Source organism: Phacochoerus africanus, chromosome 8 (genome assembly GCF_016906955.1).
Source record: "Phacochoerus africanus isolate WHEZ1 chromosome 8, ROS_Pafr_v1, whole genome shotgun sequence".
In the NCBI taxonomy this organism is placed as follows: domain Eukaryota; kingdom Metazoa; phylum Chordata; class Mammalia; order Artiodactyla; family Suidae; genus Phacochoerus; species Phacochoerus africanus.
In genome coordinates, this window is record NC_062551.1 from 63,199,596 (window position 1) to 63,214,897 (window position 15,302).

Below are 15,302 nucleotides of genomic sequence, written 5' to 3' on the forward strand. Positions count from 1 at the left end.
ACCTCCCCCGCGCCGACGCTGGCGCCGCCATCTTTCCCCCGGGCGGAAGCGGTCGCACGGCCCTCCCCGGCGGCCAATGAGGAGCGCGCGCGGGTCCACGTGGCCCGGAGGCGCGGCCCGGGCCTTCCCCGCGCGCGGCCTCTGTCCGCGGCGCTCCCCGCGCAATGAGGCTTCTGCGGCGCGCGTGGCGGCACCGGACGGCGCTGGGCCTGGGCGGCCTGGCGCTGGGCGGCGCCACGCTGCTCTACCTGGCGCGCTGCGCCGCGCCCCCCGCGCCCGCCCCCGCGCCCGCCGCCCAGGCGCGCGCGGTTGTTTTCCTGGCGGTGCTGGTAGCCAGCGCGCCGCGGGCAGCCGAGCGGCGCAGCGTGGTCCGCAGTACTTGGCTGGCGGCGCGGCGCGGCGGCCCTGGGGACGTGTGGGCGCGCTTCGCCGTGGGCACCGGCGGGCTGGGCGCCGAGGAGCGGCGCGCCCTGGAGCGCGAGCAGGCACGGCACGGCGACCTGCTGCTGCTGCCCACGCTGCGCGACGCCTACGAGAACCTCACGGCCAAGGTGCTGGCCATGCTGGCCTGGCTGGACGAGCACGTGGCCTTCGAGTTCGTGCTCAAGGCGGACGACGACTCGTTCGCGAGGCTGGACGCACTCCTGGCCGATCTGCGCGCCCGTGACCCTGCGCGCCGCCGCCGCCTCTACTGGGGCTTCTTCTCCGGCCGGGGCCGCGTCCGACCCGGGGGCCGCTGGCGCGAGGCCGCCTGGCAGCTCTGCGATTACTATTTGCCCTACGCGCTGGGCGGCGGCTACGTGCTCTCGGCCGACCTGGTGCACTACCTGCGCCTCAGCCGCGAGTACCTGCGCGCCTGGCACAGCGAGGACGTGTCGATGGGCGCCTGGCTGGCACCGGTGGACGTGCAGCGGGAGCACGACCCGCGCTTCGACACCGAGTACAAATCCCGCGGCTGCAGCAACCAGTACCTGGTGACGCACAAGCAGAGCCTGGAGGACATGCTGGAGAAGCACCAGACGCTGGAGCGCGACGGCCGCCTGTGCAAGCGGGAGGTGCAGCTGCGCCTGTCCTACGTCTACGACTGGTCGGCGCCGCCCTCGCAGTGCTGCCAGCGGAAGGAGGGCATCCCCTGACCGCCGCCTGCAGCCGGCGCACGGGCCCAGGAGGGCGGGTTCACCCTTCCTGCCGAGCTTGGCGGTGCAGGGGGAGGCCCGTCCGGAGCTCGGGGTGAGGGCACCGTCCACGGGCGAAGCCGGCAGCTTCCGGCTAGTTGTTAGCACCACGAGGTCAGTCCCCAAGAGGACTTCGTTTACCTGGTGGCCGTGGGCCTTCAGGTGGATGCTGAGCAGCAGCAGACAGCTCCTAAGCCCCGCTCCAGTCGGCGCCCAGTTCCCTTCAGGAGCCATACATGGCGGCCTGCGGAGGGCTTCTTGTTCCAGGGCTGGGTGGCCCATCGTGCAGGCTGCAGCCAGCATCACGTCCAGGCGGAAGTGTCTGGTCCCTGGATTCAGCATTCGCCTGGATGGGGGCGGTGGACACCCTGCTGTGGGAGCAGCCCACAGAGACTGTCCACTCCTTGTCCCCTCCCCGGTAGGGCCGAGGAACCAGAGGGCAGAGCTGCCCCCAAGAAAAACTCCCGACTCCTTCTAGGGCACGGACCGTGTCGTCCCCTGTCCCAACCATCCTGCTAGCACACCCGCTGTGCACCGAGAGCTGTGACCTCTGCCAGGGCCTCAGCACTCGGAGACGGGCTGTGCTGCACCGGGTGGGCACTGCTTGTCTCACACACGTCTAGGATTTAACTTTGTTGTGTGTGCATCAGCTTCCATGGCATCTGGTCTTTCGCGTTGCTGTGGAGTGAACCGGTGCCTCACGTGAGACGGCGCCTGCCTGGGATTAATTTATACGTTTTGTAAAAGTTGGGAATGGGCGGGTCCCCGTGTATTTTCAATTATTTAAGAGAAGGCTTTTCTTTCAGAACTTGGAATGTGTGGATTCGTCTGTTTTTACAGCTCGGGTTTAGACCCGTGGCTGCTTAAGTGTTGAAACATGGCGGGGTCTGTGTCCTTGTCTCTGTCTGTGCCGCAGGCAGTCCCCGTGTCTCTAAAAGGACTTTCCCTCCAGGCTCCTCATGGCCGCACACGGCACATGTCTCAGGCCACTTCCAGGGATTGAACCTGTGGAAGCGCTGACGCAGTTTCCCCAAATCTGTCTTGAGACAGCCTCGCCGCGGCACGTCCCCTAGGAGACCCGGCGTTCCCGGCACCCCAGCACGTCCCAGAAGGCTGGAGCGTCCACGAAAGTGGGCGCCCTGGTCGTTGCAGAGTTGCAGTCAGGCGGCTCCAGGGAGTCCTGCTCAGGCCAGCAGCGTGAGGCCGCTGTGCCCTTTCTGGCTCTGGTTGGGTGCTGTGCTTGTAACCAGCTGTGCTGCCACCGTATCTGCACCCCCAGGGGCAGTGGGGTCGGGAGGGTACTAGCCTCCAACTTGCCTGGTCCCTGTCATTCCTGTACCTGCTCGGGCCATGGATTTTAAGAGCAGGTGTCTTGGTCGCCCCACAGACCCGGCGGCTGGCACAGCAGGCATCACTCACAGCTCTAGAGACCGGGAGTCCACGGACAGGGTGAGGGCGCCAGAGCAAGTGGGCAGACGGCCCCCTTCCCGCCCTGCCGCGAGGGGAGAGACATGGGCTGGCTCTCTGCCGCCCCTTCTTAGGGTGCTCGTCCCAGCCTGATCTGGACCCCACTGCACGGGAATCTGGCTTCCATTTGAACCTGGGGGCCCAGCCAGTCTGGCGCAGCAGGGTCAGGTGTTTTTGTCTGAAGGCAAGAGTGCCCCTGTGGCTCGGCAGGCTCTGCCTCTCAGGTCAGTTCCTCTCTTTTGTGTTTCTGCCTCCTTGTCTCCCTGAGTTGCATCCTGGGCAATTTATTTATTTTTGCTTTTTAGGGCCACACCTGTGGCATATGGAGGTTCCCAGGCTAGGGATCAAATCAGAGCTGCAGCAGCGGCCAGCCTACACCACAGCCACAGCATCTCGGGATCCGAGCCACGTCTGCAACCCACACGCATAGCTCGCGGCAACACCGGATCCTTAACCCACTGAGCGAGGCCAGGGATCAAACCCACGTCCTAGTTGGATTCCTTTCCGCTGTGCCACAACAGGAACTCCTCAAAGTCTGTTCTGCTTGAAGAGCCTCAACCCTGGGGTCTAGTTCTCTGAGCAGAGCTGCGCCCAAAGCGCCTGGCTGGACCCAAGGAGGGGCACATGGGGAGGCAGCAGTGCAGCAGCCCTGAGATGCTGGCATCCGCTGTGTGGGGGCATGCCTGCTGCCCCTCTTCACCGCCTTACCAGCCCTCAGCAAGGAGACTGCCAAGGGCCTGCGGGGAGCAGGACCCAGTCCCTCCTGGCTCTTGGAGCAGGGCAAGCAAGCAAGGCACTCAGGAGCCCGAGCCATCACATGGTGGGCTGGGTGCAGCCCCAGTGCCTGTCCCCCGTCGCCTCCCCACCCCCAGGGCCGCAGCCGCCTCTGCTCTCCATGCCAGGCTCACTCCTGCCAACCCCGCCTCAAGCCTCCACCAGCCCTTATTCCCTTGAATGTCACCTCCTGTCCTTGCGGAGTCTTCCCCAGATCACCTGTGCTGACAGGCAGAGATCGGAGCAGCGCAGCTGCCCGGGAACCACAACTGCCTACATGGGCAGAGGCTGGCGGGGACCCGTGTTGGCCGCCGGCCCTACTGCAGGGAGGACCCTTCTGCTGCTTTGAGCCCCCAGCCTGTGGTGCTTTGCCTGGGGGACCAGCACAACTCTGGTGCCACCTGCCCTGTTCCTCCCAACCCCAGTGCCCGGTAGCACCTGCTGGGCATCACAGACCTCAGCCACTGCCCAGCCTCCTTTGCCTCCCAGGGCCCTACACAGATCCCACCCCCCCAGGACAGGCCTTGGACCCCGAGCGGCGTGCCAGGCATGCCCACAGCCTGTCCCTCAGGCTGCCCAGCCCCACATTCCCCCTGGCCGTCAGGCCTGGCCCTCGCCCCCACTGGCTAGAGGTCTCAGCCCAGCACCGCAGGGTCTGACGGGGACGGCTGCCCCCGGCACCCGGTCCACATGGCGAGACCGCTGACTCTCGGCAGCCAGGGCCCAGGAGCACATGGCAGCTACCCACAGACGGGCAGGTACCAGCCCCCGCAGGGCCTTCAGAGCAGCTTCTGAGAAGCTGTTGTTCAAGGTCACAGCTGATGGGTGCTCACCCTCTGCTTCCGAGGGCCTGGGGGGGAGGGGGGCTGCTCCGAGCTGAGCTGACCCTCCCATCACGAGTCCAGGGAGCGAGTGAGAGGCTGCCCGCTGGGCTGGAGCTCACACGGGGCTCCTGAGGGGCTGCAGTCCAACCCCAGGGGGCCTTCTCCTCCTGAGCCTTCGCTCCTGAGCCTCCCTGGGAGTTGCCGTCCCCACAGCCTCCAAGCTGGAACAAGACCGCTCCCCATCCCCTGGCCTCTGCAGGCGACCGCCGCTGCCCGCCTGCAGCCCTCTTGGGTCCCACCCTCAGTTCTGTGCCCAAAGAAAGTGCCCGTCCCACCCCCTCTCCACTGTCCCCAACACCGTCCTCTGACCCCACGGTATCTGTGGAGGGTGCCGCTGGGTCCCCCCACCCCACTCACAGCCTCTTGCAGAGGCGGCCCGACCTTCCAGGGCCACGCTGCAGCCAGCCGGCCCTCCCGTGTCAGCCAGCCACCGGCCCCCACACATCCACGGGGTCCCTTCTCTGCTGGGGGCCTTCCGGGGACTGCCCCCTCTTCCTCCCCAGGACCCTGGGCCTCCCGCACTATGGGGCCCCTGGAAGGGGGCGGAGGAGGAGAGCAGGGGGCAGGTCATGGGGAAGTGACACCAGCGGCCTCTCCCGTCTGCCGCCCTGCCAGCTGCAGCCTCTGCCCAGGCCACAGTGACCAGCAAGACCCTCGGCGTGGCCCATGGGCATCCCATGGACCGTGGCTCCAGCGCCCAGCTTCACCCAGGGCCCAGGTTTGGCAGGAGACACAGAGGCCAAGGTCTCCACTGAAGCGGTGCGGTCCTGCCCAGCTCAGTGGCCCTGGAGCAGCCCCTGGGGAAGGAGCGAAATGAGGAAAGAAGAGCCGTTGCTGTGAGGCTATGGCCAGACATCCCACGGACCCTCAGACCCGAGCCACGGGGACCTGCTCTAGGAGGCCCTGGGGACTGGGGACCCCGCTCTGAATGTCATCCTCCGTCACCCAGGTCAGAAGACTGGGCAGATGTGTGGCCCCCGCTCCAGGCACCACAGGTGTCCCAGGGTCCCCCCAGCGCCCCTGGAGTGGCGAGGTCTGCCCGGGCTGCTCCCGGGAGACCGGCCTCGGCTGTGTCAGGGGTAGTGGGGGGTGGGGGATCCAGGAGGTGACAAGGGTCCGAGGTCTCAGCAGTGGGGCCTCCGCTTGAGCCCGGCTGTGGCAGCTTCCCGAGAGCACGCTCCCCGCCCAAGGCAGGGGTGCCGGTGGTCGGGCGGCAGTGCGGACAGGGGTGTCAGGAGGGGGCAGTCGCTGGCCTGGCCACTTGGCAGGACATCAGGCACCCCCCATGCAGTGCCCTGGCCCCAGGCCAGACAGGGCTCGACGGGCCGCAGTGCTGGCCGATGCTCCAAGCAGGGAGGAGCCTGCGTGGCCGTGGAGCCTGGTCAGCGGCCGACTCTGTCCTCTAGAGTAAACACCGGGGGCAGCCCTGTAGGTGGGACAGGGAGCCAGGGAGGGCCCCATCCAGCTCGGCCTCCTGCTGACCAGGGCTGTCCCAGCCCAGTGACCCAAGCCCCGGCCCCTCCCTCTGGTGGCGTCTGAGGGTCTCGGCGCCCAGCCCCCACGGGGCCCGTGCACCCCTGTCTTAGCTGCCCAGCCCCCAGCCGGTCCCATGCAGAGGGACGGCTGTGGGACCAGGCTCAGACTGGAGTCAGGGCAAGCGACCACAGGGTCCCTGTGTCCAGCCCTTGGACCACGTTCCCAGACAGACCCCCGGCCGGCCCCTCGGGCCCCGAAAAGGAATCGGGCAGCTTCCACAGCGAAGGCCCAGGGCTGCCCCCCCCCCAGGTTGACCTTGCTGATCCCCGGCTGCGGCCCATGTGGGCGGTAGGCTGGCCTGGCAGCAGTGGGGCTGCTGGCGGTTGAGCGGCTGCTTCTGGGGACGCTTCGCTTCAGAGATGGAGCCCTGTCCTCAGACGCCCCTTCCAGTTCAGTCCCTTCCTCACACACCCAGGTGCCCAGAGCAGCCTGGAGGGCTGTGGGCACAGGTGGCATGCTCTCCTGCCCTGGCCGCCACCCCAGATATGCGTGTGACGCGCTGGCTGTTGCAAAACTGATGCTATCAGGGCCGAGGGGCCCGTGAGTCACTGCCCCAGACCAGGGTTGTGCCCAAACCTCCCCAACAAAAGCCCTTTGTCCCGCATCCCAGCCCCGCCAGACCTGCCCGTGCACAGGGCAGACACAGCTGGCAGGCATGCCGATGGCGGCAGGCTTGGGCTCGGGCTCGGCCACTTCCCAGCCTGTCTCCACCCCGCTGCAGGGCCCGGGCTGTGGGAGACCCCAGGCTGCTGGAGGCCTCGGCCCCGGGTCCAGTCAGGAGCCCCGGGCTGGAAAACAAGCACCCTGATGATCTGGGGCAGAGGCCTGAGGTCATGCAGGGCTTGGAGCAGCCTGAACAGGGAGCCCCGAGCGGGGAGGAGGCCCCAGGACACAGCCAGGCCACGGCAGGACTGTGGGTGCAGCTGCAGGCCTCCAGTGAGAGGAGGAACCCGGCTGTCTCCAAGGAGCAGGACAGGGCGCTGGGACCCGTCCTCCCATCACCAGCATCCAGAGGGGACCACGAGGGTGGGGCCTGGAGCTCCCACTCTGCCCACCCCGCCCTCCTAGCTCCGGCCACAGCTCCAGAAGCCAGGGCTCCAGAAGGCAGCGCTTCAGGGCTGGAGGGAGCGTTTTTCCTCCTGGAAGCCCCAGCTGCAAGCAGAGGAGTCAGCAGATGTCCTGGGACATGGGACATGAGTCCTGGCAGATGCCAGCAGGGTCAGCCCCTTGCTCCTGCTGCTCCAGATCAGGGCTCAGGGTCAGGGAGCTCAGCACCCCCTGCAGCTCGGGTCAGCCTCTGGGAGACAGTGGGGCTCTGGGGGCTTCACCTGGCGCTGGCCCTCCATCCACACCCGGGGGGACAGCCTGTGTCCTCAAGGGCCGTTCTAGGGCCAGGCTGGACCCACCTAGAGCAGCCACTGCCGCCCGCCCCAGCCTCCCATTTCCTTGCTCCTGCACCCCCAGCACTGGGGCTCAGCTGGAGACAGCACATTCCAAGGGAATTACAGCTAAGTGGTTAATGACCTCCCATTAGGGGGCAGAGATGGGGAAGAAGACAACACAGACGCCGACTCGGAGCCCGCCTGGCCCTGGCCACCTGCCCACGAAGCTCTGGGCGGCCGGCTCGGCCATCCCCTCCCCACTCTCGTCTCGTCGCCCGTCTCCTGTCTGTCGCTCCAGCAGGACCCGGGCTGGATCTCTGTCATCACAGGTCTGGGTGAGGGGTGAGGCCTGCCCCTCCTGGACCGGGGGCGGTGGGGGACGGGCAGGTGGGGCAGGACGGTCGGGGGCCCCAGCGGGGCTGAGCCGGCCATGCTGGGTGCTGGCCGCCACCCCCAGCACACGCCAGTGCGCAGCGTCGGTTCTCCCATTCGGGTGGGGACACCAAGCTGGGCTTGGAGGCGGCCCTGGAGGCCTGGGCTCCCAGGGCCCCACATGGGACCTCAGTGATGGGACATAGGGGCCAGGACCTCTCCCCCAACACCTCTCCCCCTCCCACCTCCTAACAGGGACCCCAGCCCTGTCGGCCACCCACCCCAGTGCCTGTGGCCACTGCGAAGCATAAAACCGCCCCCACACCCTCAGGCCCTGACGCCACTCTGGTGGGACCAGGGAGGAGGTGGGGATGGGTCAGTGGCCAAGCCTGCTGCTGCACAGACTGGCGCCCACCCGGCACCAGAGCGTTCTTGCCTCATTACCCAGAGAGCTGCAGGGAGGGCCCCGAGGGCGCGGCTGGGAACCACCCGCGGGCTCCAGCCTCCACCTGCCCCCCACCCCCCACCCCCGCCCCAGGCGCACAGGGACGGCTGCTCAGCCTTGGAAATGGGTCTTCAGGCCCAGCTGTTGCTGAGATGAGCCACCCCCAGACCCAGTCCCCAGGGGTGCAGGGAGGGACCAGGGGCCTTGTCTCTGCACCCCGGGGTTCAGGGGGTGCCAACCAGAGATGGACTCTTGGCACTTCTGCTGAGACCCAGACGTCCCAGACCAATTTCTGTTCTTCGGTCTGAGTTTGCTGGGGCCGCAAGGAATGGCGGCAGGGGCCCGAATCCACCACACCTGCAGCCAAGGGGCCTCAGCCACCCATCCGGGCAGTTCTGACCCCGACTTCGGCGTGGCAGCCGCCAAGGAGAAGACGGAGAGCAGTGGGGGTCCTGGAGGAAGCGTGGGACGCCAAGGTTCCTAGTGAACCACCCTTGGCCCAGCCCCATGCTCAGCGCCCCTGGGCCGGCGCCGGCGGCGCCCTCCAGGTTCCAGGGAGGGGCTGGTGGCCTGCACGTGCCGCCTTCCCACCTACTCACAAGCCCAGAGCCCCCCAAGGTCCTCTGCGCACCAGCACACACGGCACCATCTCGAGGTCTTCCCTGGTCCTGGGTGAGCTGAGGGCCGGTCCCAGGTCATGGGCAGGGCCCAGCGGGCACCTGGACGGGCATCTGGCCTTGTCCTCAGAGGCCATGGGGTCTGCCCCTGGGCACAGGGGTGCTGGGCCAGAACCTCCACCTCCAGACCCAAGCCCTCTCCATCCTGGTCGCACCCCCACAGTGACACAGCAACCAGGCGATGGGGGCAGGGGCTCTTTATTGCCATGACCACGGGTTTCCCAGAGGGTGGGGTGGGGCAGGCGGCTCTCCCGGGCCTGTCCGTCCCCTCACGTTCCCAGGAGCAGGCCGGAGAAGCTGGAACTGCTCTGGATGGTGAGGGCCGCCCCGGAGCCGTTGTCCACGAAGACGGAGGTATACTGTCCAGCCTGCAGACACCCGACACAGGGACGTTACCACCCAAGGGCCCAGCCGCCGTCCCGAAGACACCCAGCCCCACCAGGAGGCATGGGTCCCATATGGCCACGTGGCCAGCATCCAAACACCGGCTGGGCTCTGTGGTGCCCAGACTGAGGCTTGGAGGCCCAGGCCCCCTGCCCACCTGCTCTAGTCTCACCTGCAGCTGCAGCAGCCCCTGCACCTGCACCGTGAAGACCCTGCCACTGCTCTCCAGGCCGGAGATGGCCTCCAGGGACCTGGACACGGTGCCACATGGGGGGAGGGTACAGTGATCATGGGGGGGGACCCCCCGCCGGTGCCCAGAGACCCATGCTCACTGCAGTCCTGTGTTCAGGGCAGCCCCCGACCCAGGGACAGGACAGTCCCCCTGACCCCCCCATGCCCCCACACCCTGCAGAAGGGCCCGCTCACGTGTGGCGATGACACAGGGACTCGATGCAGACCAGCACTCGCACAGTGTCCCGGGCCCGCAGCCGAGCCCTGCCCTGCAGTTCCTTGGGGTCTGCAGACACAGGCCTGGTTAGCAGCGCCCTCAGGGAGGGCGGAGCAGAGGGGGCAGGGCTGGGGCTGGGGGCCTTTGGAGCACACCGAGGGCTGGGGGTGGTGAGCGTGAGGACGGGGTGGGAGAAGGCGGCTCCTCTAAGGGGATCCGGCCCCCACCCGCCTCAGGCACCCAGGCCTGGCCCTGCTCACCCACGTGCAGGCTGGCAGAGAACTGGAAGATGGCCGTGACCGGGGCCGTGAACCGTCCGGAGGCCAGGCTCAGGCCAGACCCCCGCAGGAAGGCGCCCTGGGCGGTGGGCTGGAGGGACAGCAGGGAACTCAGGCTGCAGAGCCTGGGGGAGGCGCCTGCCCCCAGGACGCCCCCACCCCAAGCAGGGCCAGGTGGGCGGGACCGAGGGGCGACTTGAGCATCTGGCCCCAGGAGGTCTCCGGGCTTGGGATCCAGGTCCCCACAGGGTAGGGGAAGCCCCAGGAGACCCCACCGGGCAGATACACCTGTCCCCTGGCCACCTCGGACCCCACCCCAGGTCTTGGCACTACGTGTGCCACCTGGCAATGCCCTGGGAGCTGTGGGCCCGTCCGCTGTTGGGCCCCCCCCCACTTGCTGCCCCTGCGCTGGCCTTGTTAGTGCGTGAGCATCTGCAGCGGATGCCCGTGGAGACAACCGGGGTCCCTGGGCCCCTCTGCGCCGCTGCCCCCCAGCCCGCCCCCCACGCCCCCTCACAGCCTGGAAGCCCTGCAGCTCCGCCAGCGTCTTCTTGTCCACCAGCACCGGGCCTCTCAGCCGGCAGTGGAAGGCCTCGGCCACCAGCCGCCTGCCCATCCCCTCGGGCAGCACGGGGTCCAGCAGCCCCAAGGACCGACGCTCGGTGGCCTCTGTGGGAACAAGGGTGGAGTCACCCCCCCACCAGGGGGAACTCCTGAGCGTCTGGGAGGAGAGGGCAGAGGCGGGCCTACCTTTCAGCATCTTCTGAAACTCCCGCAGCACAGCCTCCTGGTTGACCTCTGACCCGGGGGGTCCTGGGGGTCCGGGGGGCCCAGGAGGCCCTGGGGGGCCAGAGGGGCCTCGCTAAGGGGAGGCAGGAGACAATGAGGAGCCCGGTGGGACCCACAGACACCCTCGTCCTGGGCTCAGAGCCTGGGGCTCTCACCAACTTCTTGTCCTGGCCTCGGCACCGCTTCTTCGAGGCCCCGTCGTCAGGACGCCGGACAAAGTTCAGCCATGTCATGTGGGCATCTGTGAACTCAGGGCCCGAGGCCTCAGGCAGCTGAAGGGCCGGAGGACAGGGCTAGCAGGCGGCCCACCAGGCCCCACTGGGTCCTCCCCACCCCACAGCCCCTGGCAGAGAACAGGGAACCTCAGGGACTCGAGGAGGGTGGAAACGGGGCGAGGGAGGCCGCTCCCGGGACTCAGACCGGGGCCTGATGTCCAGGAGCGTGGGGCCTGGGGCTGTGTTGGAGGGGCTGTTCCAAAGACGAAAGGCAAACGCACACACACGGGGCCGGGCGGTGGTGGGCAGGAGCGAGTTCTCCAGGGCCTCTCCCAGAATGCCAGAGCCGGGCTAGGCTGGGGAGATTGGGCTCAGGTCCTGCTCTGTGCTGGGTGCTGGGTCCTCAGGCTCGGACCCAGGCCGCAGCCAGCCAACCCGTCTTGCTGTCAGAGCACGTGCTGGGACGGCAGAGCAGAGCTGGCCTCAGCACAGCCCCCAGCCCTCCAATCACCCTTTATCTTTTTTTTTTTTTTTTTTTTGTCTTTTTAGGGCCGTACCTGAGGCTAGGGGTTGAATCAGAGCTACAGCTGCAGGCCTACACCAGGGCCACAGCAACACAGGATCCGAGCTGCGCCTGCGACCTACGCCACAGCTCAAGGCAACGCCAGATCCTTAACCCACGGAGCAAGGCCAGGGATCAAACCTGCGTCCTCATGGACACTAGTCGGGTTCGTTTCTGCTGAGCCACGACAGGGACCTCTCCAATCCCCCTTTGCATACCCAGTCTCTGCATGAGGGCAGCGGGAGAGGCTAGAGTGTATCAAGCCCCGAAGTCAGACAAGGAGATGGCATGCAGAGTAAGGGGGCGGGTGCTGGGGAGCCTGCCCATCTGTGTCCAGGCCTGTGTGCCAGGCTCGAACAGGAAGTCTGTGAAGTGGCCAGGAGCACAGCCGACACTGGTCTGGCAGGAGGGCCACCGCCCGAGGCCAGCGGAGCCCTGGCCCCTCCCGAGGGCAGGCAAGCCCAGGGGTCCTGGCCCAGGTCCAATCCAGCAGTCAGCCCTCAGCCCCAAATGCCGTGAAGGGCAGGCCTGGGTTCCTTCCCAGCGGACCAGAGGGACCTTTACCGTGGGGGCTGGGAGGGGCAGGTGGGCGGCACCTGCCCCTGACGGAGGCCTTGCTAGCCAAGGAAAGGAGCGCCAAGAGCACGGAAATGTTCCAGTTTCTCCAACCACAAGTGACCTGAGCCACGTCTGAGGGCCCAGGGGGCAGCCAGGGGAGAAGCCCACCCCTTGCAGGAAGAGAGGGGTCCCAACCAGGGATGGTCCCCAGGGAGACCACCCCCCCAGACAGAGGTTCACCCCCAGACTGCCCCGCCCTTGCTCTGGAGGGGCAGCAGGCAGGGCGGAACGTGGGGGGTGCTGCTCCAAGGACCCCTCCCCGGGAGGCTGCCGGGCAGCCCCTGGGCTTGCTCTGGACGCCCCCCACGCCTGCCCCAGAGCCCGCTGGCAGCCCGCTCTCCCCGGCCAGGGGCCCCAGCACGCCTCTCCTCAGCCTGCCCATCTGGAAAACGGGGCCTCGGGCTCCAATGAGGCCGCGTGGGCTGACAGCAGCCGGGCTGGCCGCCACGGAGACGCCCTTGGGAGGCGGGAGGCTAGGATCAAAGGCTCCAGGACTGGCAGGGGGCCTAGCCCAGCAACCGCCGCTTCGCTCCTGGTCCAGGGGCCACCAGGCCTGCACTGCTGGGGTCAGCTCCAAACCCCCCACCAGTGAGTCCCAGCCCAAGAGTGCGGGGCCCCAGGGCTGAGACCGGCAGAAGTCTCCTCTCAGAGAGGACCCCCAGCACGGAGCATATCCCCTGCGGGAGGCCACGGCAGGTGCTGGCCACCCAGCGGGGGTCAGGGCAGGGGCCTCCAGGAAGCGCCAGGTTCCAGAGGGGGTCTGACCCCGCGCCTGGAGCGTCTCCCCCGTTTGCAGCTACACCGAAAGGCAGCAGGCTGCTGCAGGCATGACGGTCCTGGGGCTGCAAAGGCTCAATGTAACCCCACTGAGAAGCCCATCCACTCTCCCAACCCCTTCCCAGGCCGAGAGGGTGCCTAGGCAGACCCAAGTCCTGCTGTCATGAATCCTGCCCAGAGCCCCCCACCCACCCGCCCCAGATGGGGAGGGGAGCCAAGGGGCAGAGCCTATGGGTGGGAGGGGGGCACCCACGTGCGCCCGGACCACGCATACCTTGGGGAAGCCCGGCAGCCCCTCACTGCTGGACATGGTGGCGTTGAGGAACGCGAGGCGCTGGCCAGGCTGCCGTGGCCTCTTGGGCTCCCACCGGGCCTCGACGCCCCCGAGGAGCATGAGCTGCGGCCAGAGGAGGGCCACGGTGGCGGCCCAGGCCCAGCGCATGTTGGCGAGCGGCTCCAGACCCCGGCGGCGGCGGCAGCGGCGGCGGCTCAGCGCTGTGAGCCCAGGCGCCCGAATGCACTTAGAGCCCAGACGCCGGGGCGCAGCCCCGGGGGACGCCTGGCTGCCACCAGTGCATGTCTGTGCAGGATGAGCGGGACTACTGCGCGAGGGACGCGGCAGCGGGATGCGCTCCTGTCCCCGCAGACTCCACCGGCCTCCCCTCCCGAAAGGTGCCCGCGCCGCCCGCGCCGCCGCCGAATAAACCCTCCCCTCCTCCCCAGAGCTGGCGGGCTCCGAGGGGGAGGGCTCACGGGCACTGCTAGTCAGCCTCCGCGGGCTCCCAGGCCAGCCCGGGGGCGTGGATGGGGGTGGAACCCCCGGTGACCACCCCCTCCCACATTCCGACTGCCCCACGGGAGGGGCTGAGCCTTCCCAAGCCCCCCACGCCCTCCAGAAACGGCCCCCAGCCCAGCCCCTTCAGGCTGGGCGCGCCCAGGAGCTCGCTCTGTGACCCACCCTCACAGCCTCTCTGGGGTCCTTCCCGCCCTGCTGCAGGCCCCCCGCCCCAGGGTCCTGGGGTGCCCAGGCACTGGTCCTGCTCCTGGGAAAGGCAGGATCCAGCAGCAGGACAGCCGCCAGCCAGCTGGGCTCCCAGCCTGTCCCAGCCTCACCGCCACTGGGTACCCGCCACTGGGTGAGAGAGGCCAGCAGGGGAGAGACCCATTGACCTTGAGGGAAGGAGCACCAGGTGGCCGAGGCCACCACCCCCTTGGGGCACAGGGGCTGCCCTCAGGCAGCTGGGCCTCTGGAGCCCTCCCAGAGGCCAGCACAAGGGTGAGTCCTCACTGGCTATGCCCTGCCAGGTGAACCAGTGCCCTCTGCGGCCATTCTGCCAAGGAGAATGACGGGGGCAGGTCCCCAGGCCAGGGTGAGTCGACAGGCTCTGCTGGGACCCCCACTGCCAGCCGGCCGGTGCAGACGGAGGCCAAGCAGGCTGGCCTCGAGGGAGGTAGCACAGCACCCCAGACCCAACTTGCAGACGCCCAGCAGGAGCAAGGAGACAAGCTGGGCGGGGACGACACGGAGTGTCTGTCCAAGGACACCGGCCTCCCTCCTGGCTCGGGCAGAGGGGTCGCCTCCAAGGACAAGAGCAGCCGGGCCTGGTGAATCCTGCGCTCACTCCTGGAGCCTCAGCACCCGGCTGCCTAGCCCGGGTCTTGAGGTCACGCTGCAGAACAGGAGCCTGGCCGGAGGCCTCGACATGACCCACGGTCAGCACCTGGTCAGCAAAGGGCTGCCGGCCCTCCCCTCAGGGGCTAGTGCCTGGCTGCTGCACAGACACTGCACCAGTGCCAGCCTCTGGCACGGTCCTGCAAGGTCGACGGCAGGGTCCTGTGGTCCTTCTGGGGCCCAGACCCCCAGTGAGCACCTGGAGGAGCAGAGGGAGCCCACTCCTGAGCTGGCTCTGCCTTCCAGCCACAGCCACCAGCTGTCCCCAGGGAGGAGGCTCAGGCCAGCTGCTGGTCCCCACACCCCCACAGTGGACACTCTGACTCAGCAGGGGCGGATGGGAGCTCAGAGCCCCATGCAGTCCCCACAGCAGGCTGCCGGCCCCAGGGAGACGTGCCGGCAGAGTCTGCTGGGTGAATCCTCACACTCGGGCCTGGGGGAACCTCCTGGGGGAGAGACACAGGCCCAAGAGGACAAGGTCATCTTTTATTTTGAGTCACATCAGATGGCAAAAGCCACCGCAGGCACTGCAGCAGGCTGTACAGAAGGGTGTACAGAAGGCTGTATCTGAAGCTCCCACCGCTGGCCAAGGATTTTTTTTTTTTTTTTTTTTTTGCTTTTTAGGGCCACACCTGTGGCACATGGAGGTTCCCAGCTAGGAGTAGAATTGGAGCCGAACTGTAAGCTGTGGCCTACACTGCAGCCACAGCAACATGGGATCCAAGGTGCATCTGAGACCTACACCACAGCTCATGGCAACATGGAATCCTTAACCCGCTGAGTGAGGCCAGGGATCTAGTTGGGTTCGTTACTGCTGAACCCGGATGGGACGCCCTGACCAAGGATG

The 15,302-nt window shown here is 67.6% G+C and overlaps 2 protein-coding genes across 2 annotated transcripts; one reads left to right on the forward strand and one right to left on the reverse strand.

Moving 5' to 3' along the window:
• The first annotated feature begins 121 nt into the window (after window positions 1-121).
• B3GALT6 (beta-1,3-galactosyltransferase 6) lies at window positions 122-1,990 on the forward strand. Its single transcript, XM_047791025.1, has one exon. It carries the CDS (start codon window positions 165-167, stop codon window positions 1,134-1,136), a length of 972 nt encoding a protein of 323 aa, XP_047646981.1. The 5' UTR covers window positions 122-164; the 3' UTR covers window positions 1,137-1,990.
• Window positions 1,991-8,892: 6,902 nt separating this feature from the next.
• C1QTNF12 (C1q and TNF related 12) lies at window positions 8,893-13,652 on the reverse strand. The gene is made up of 8 exons (XM_047793069.1): window positions 13,058-13,652; window positions 10,767-10,883; window positions 10,573-10,684; window positions 10,340-10,491; window positions 9,805-9,913; window positions 9,523-9,613; window positions 9,269-9,347; window positions 8,893-9,080 (listed from the first exon to the last, which is right to left on the reverse strand). Exons 1-8 carry the CDS (start codon window positions 13,223-13,225, stop codon window positions 8,982-8,984), a joined length of 927 nt encoding a protein of 308 aa, XP_047649025.1. The 5' UTR covers window positions 13,226-13,652; the 3' UTR covers window positions 8,893-8,981.
• Window positions 13,653-15,302: the final 1,650 nt, after the last annotated feature.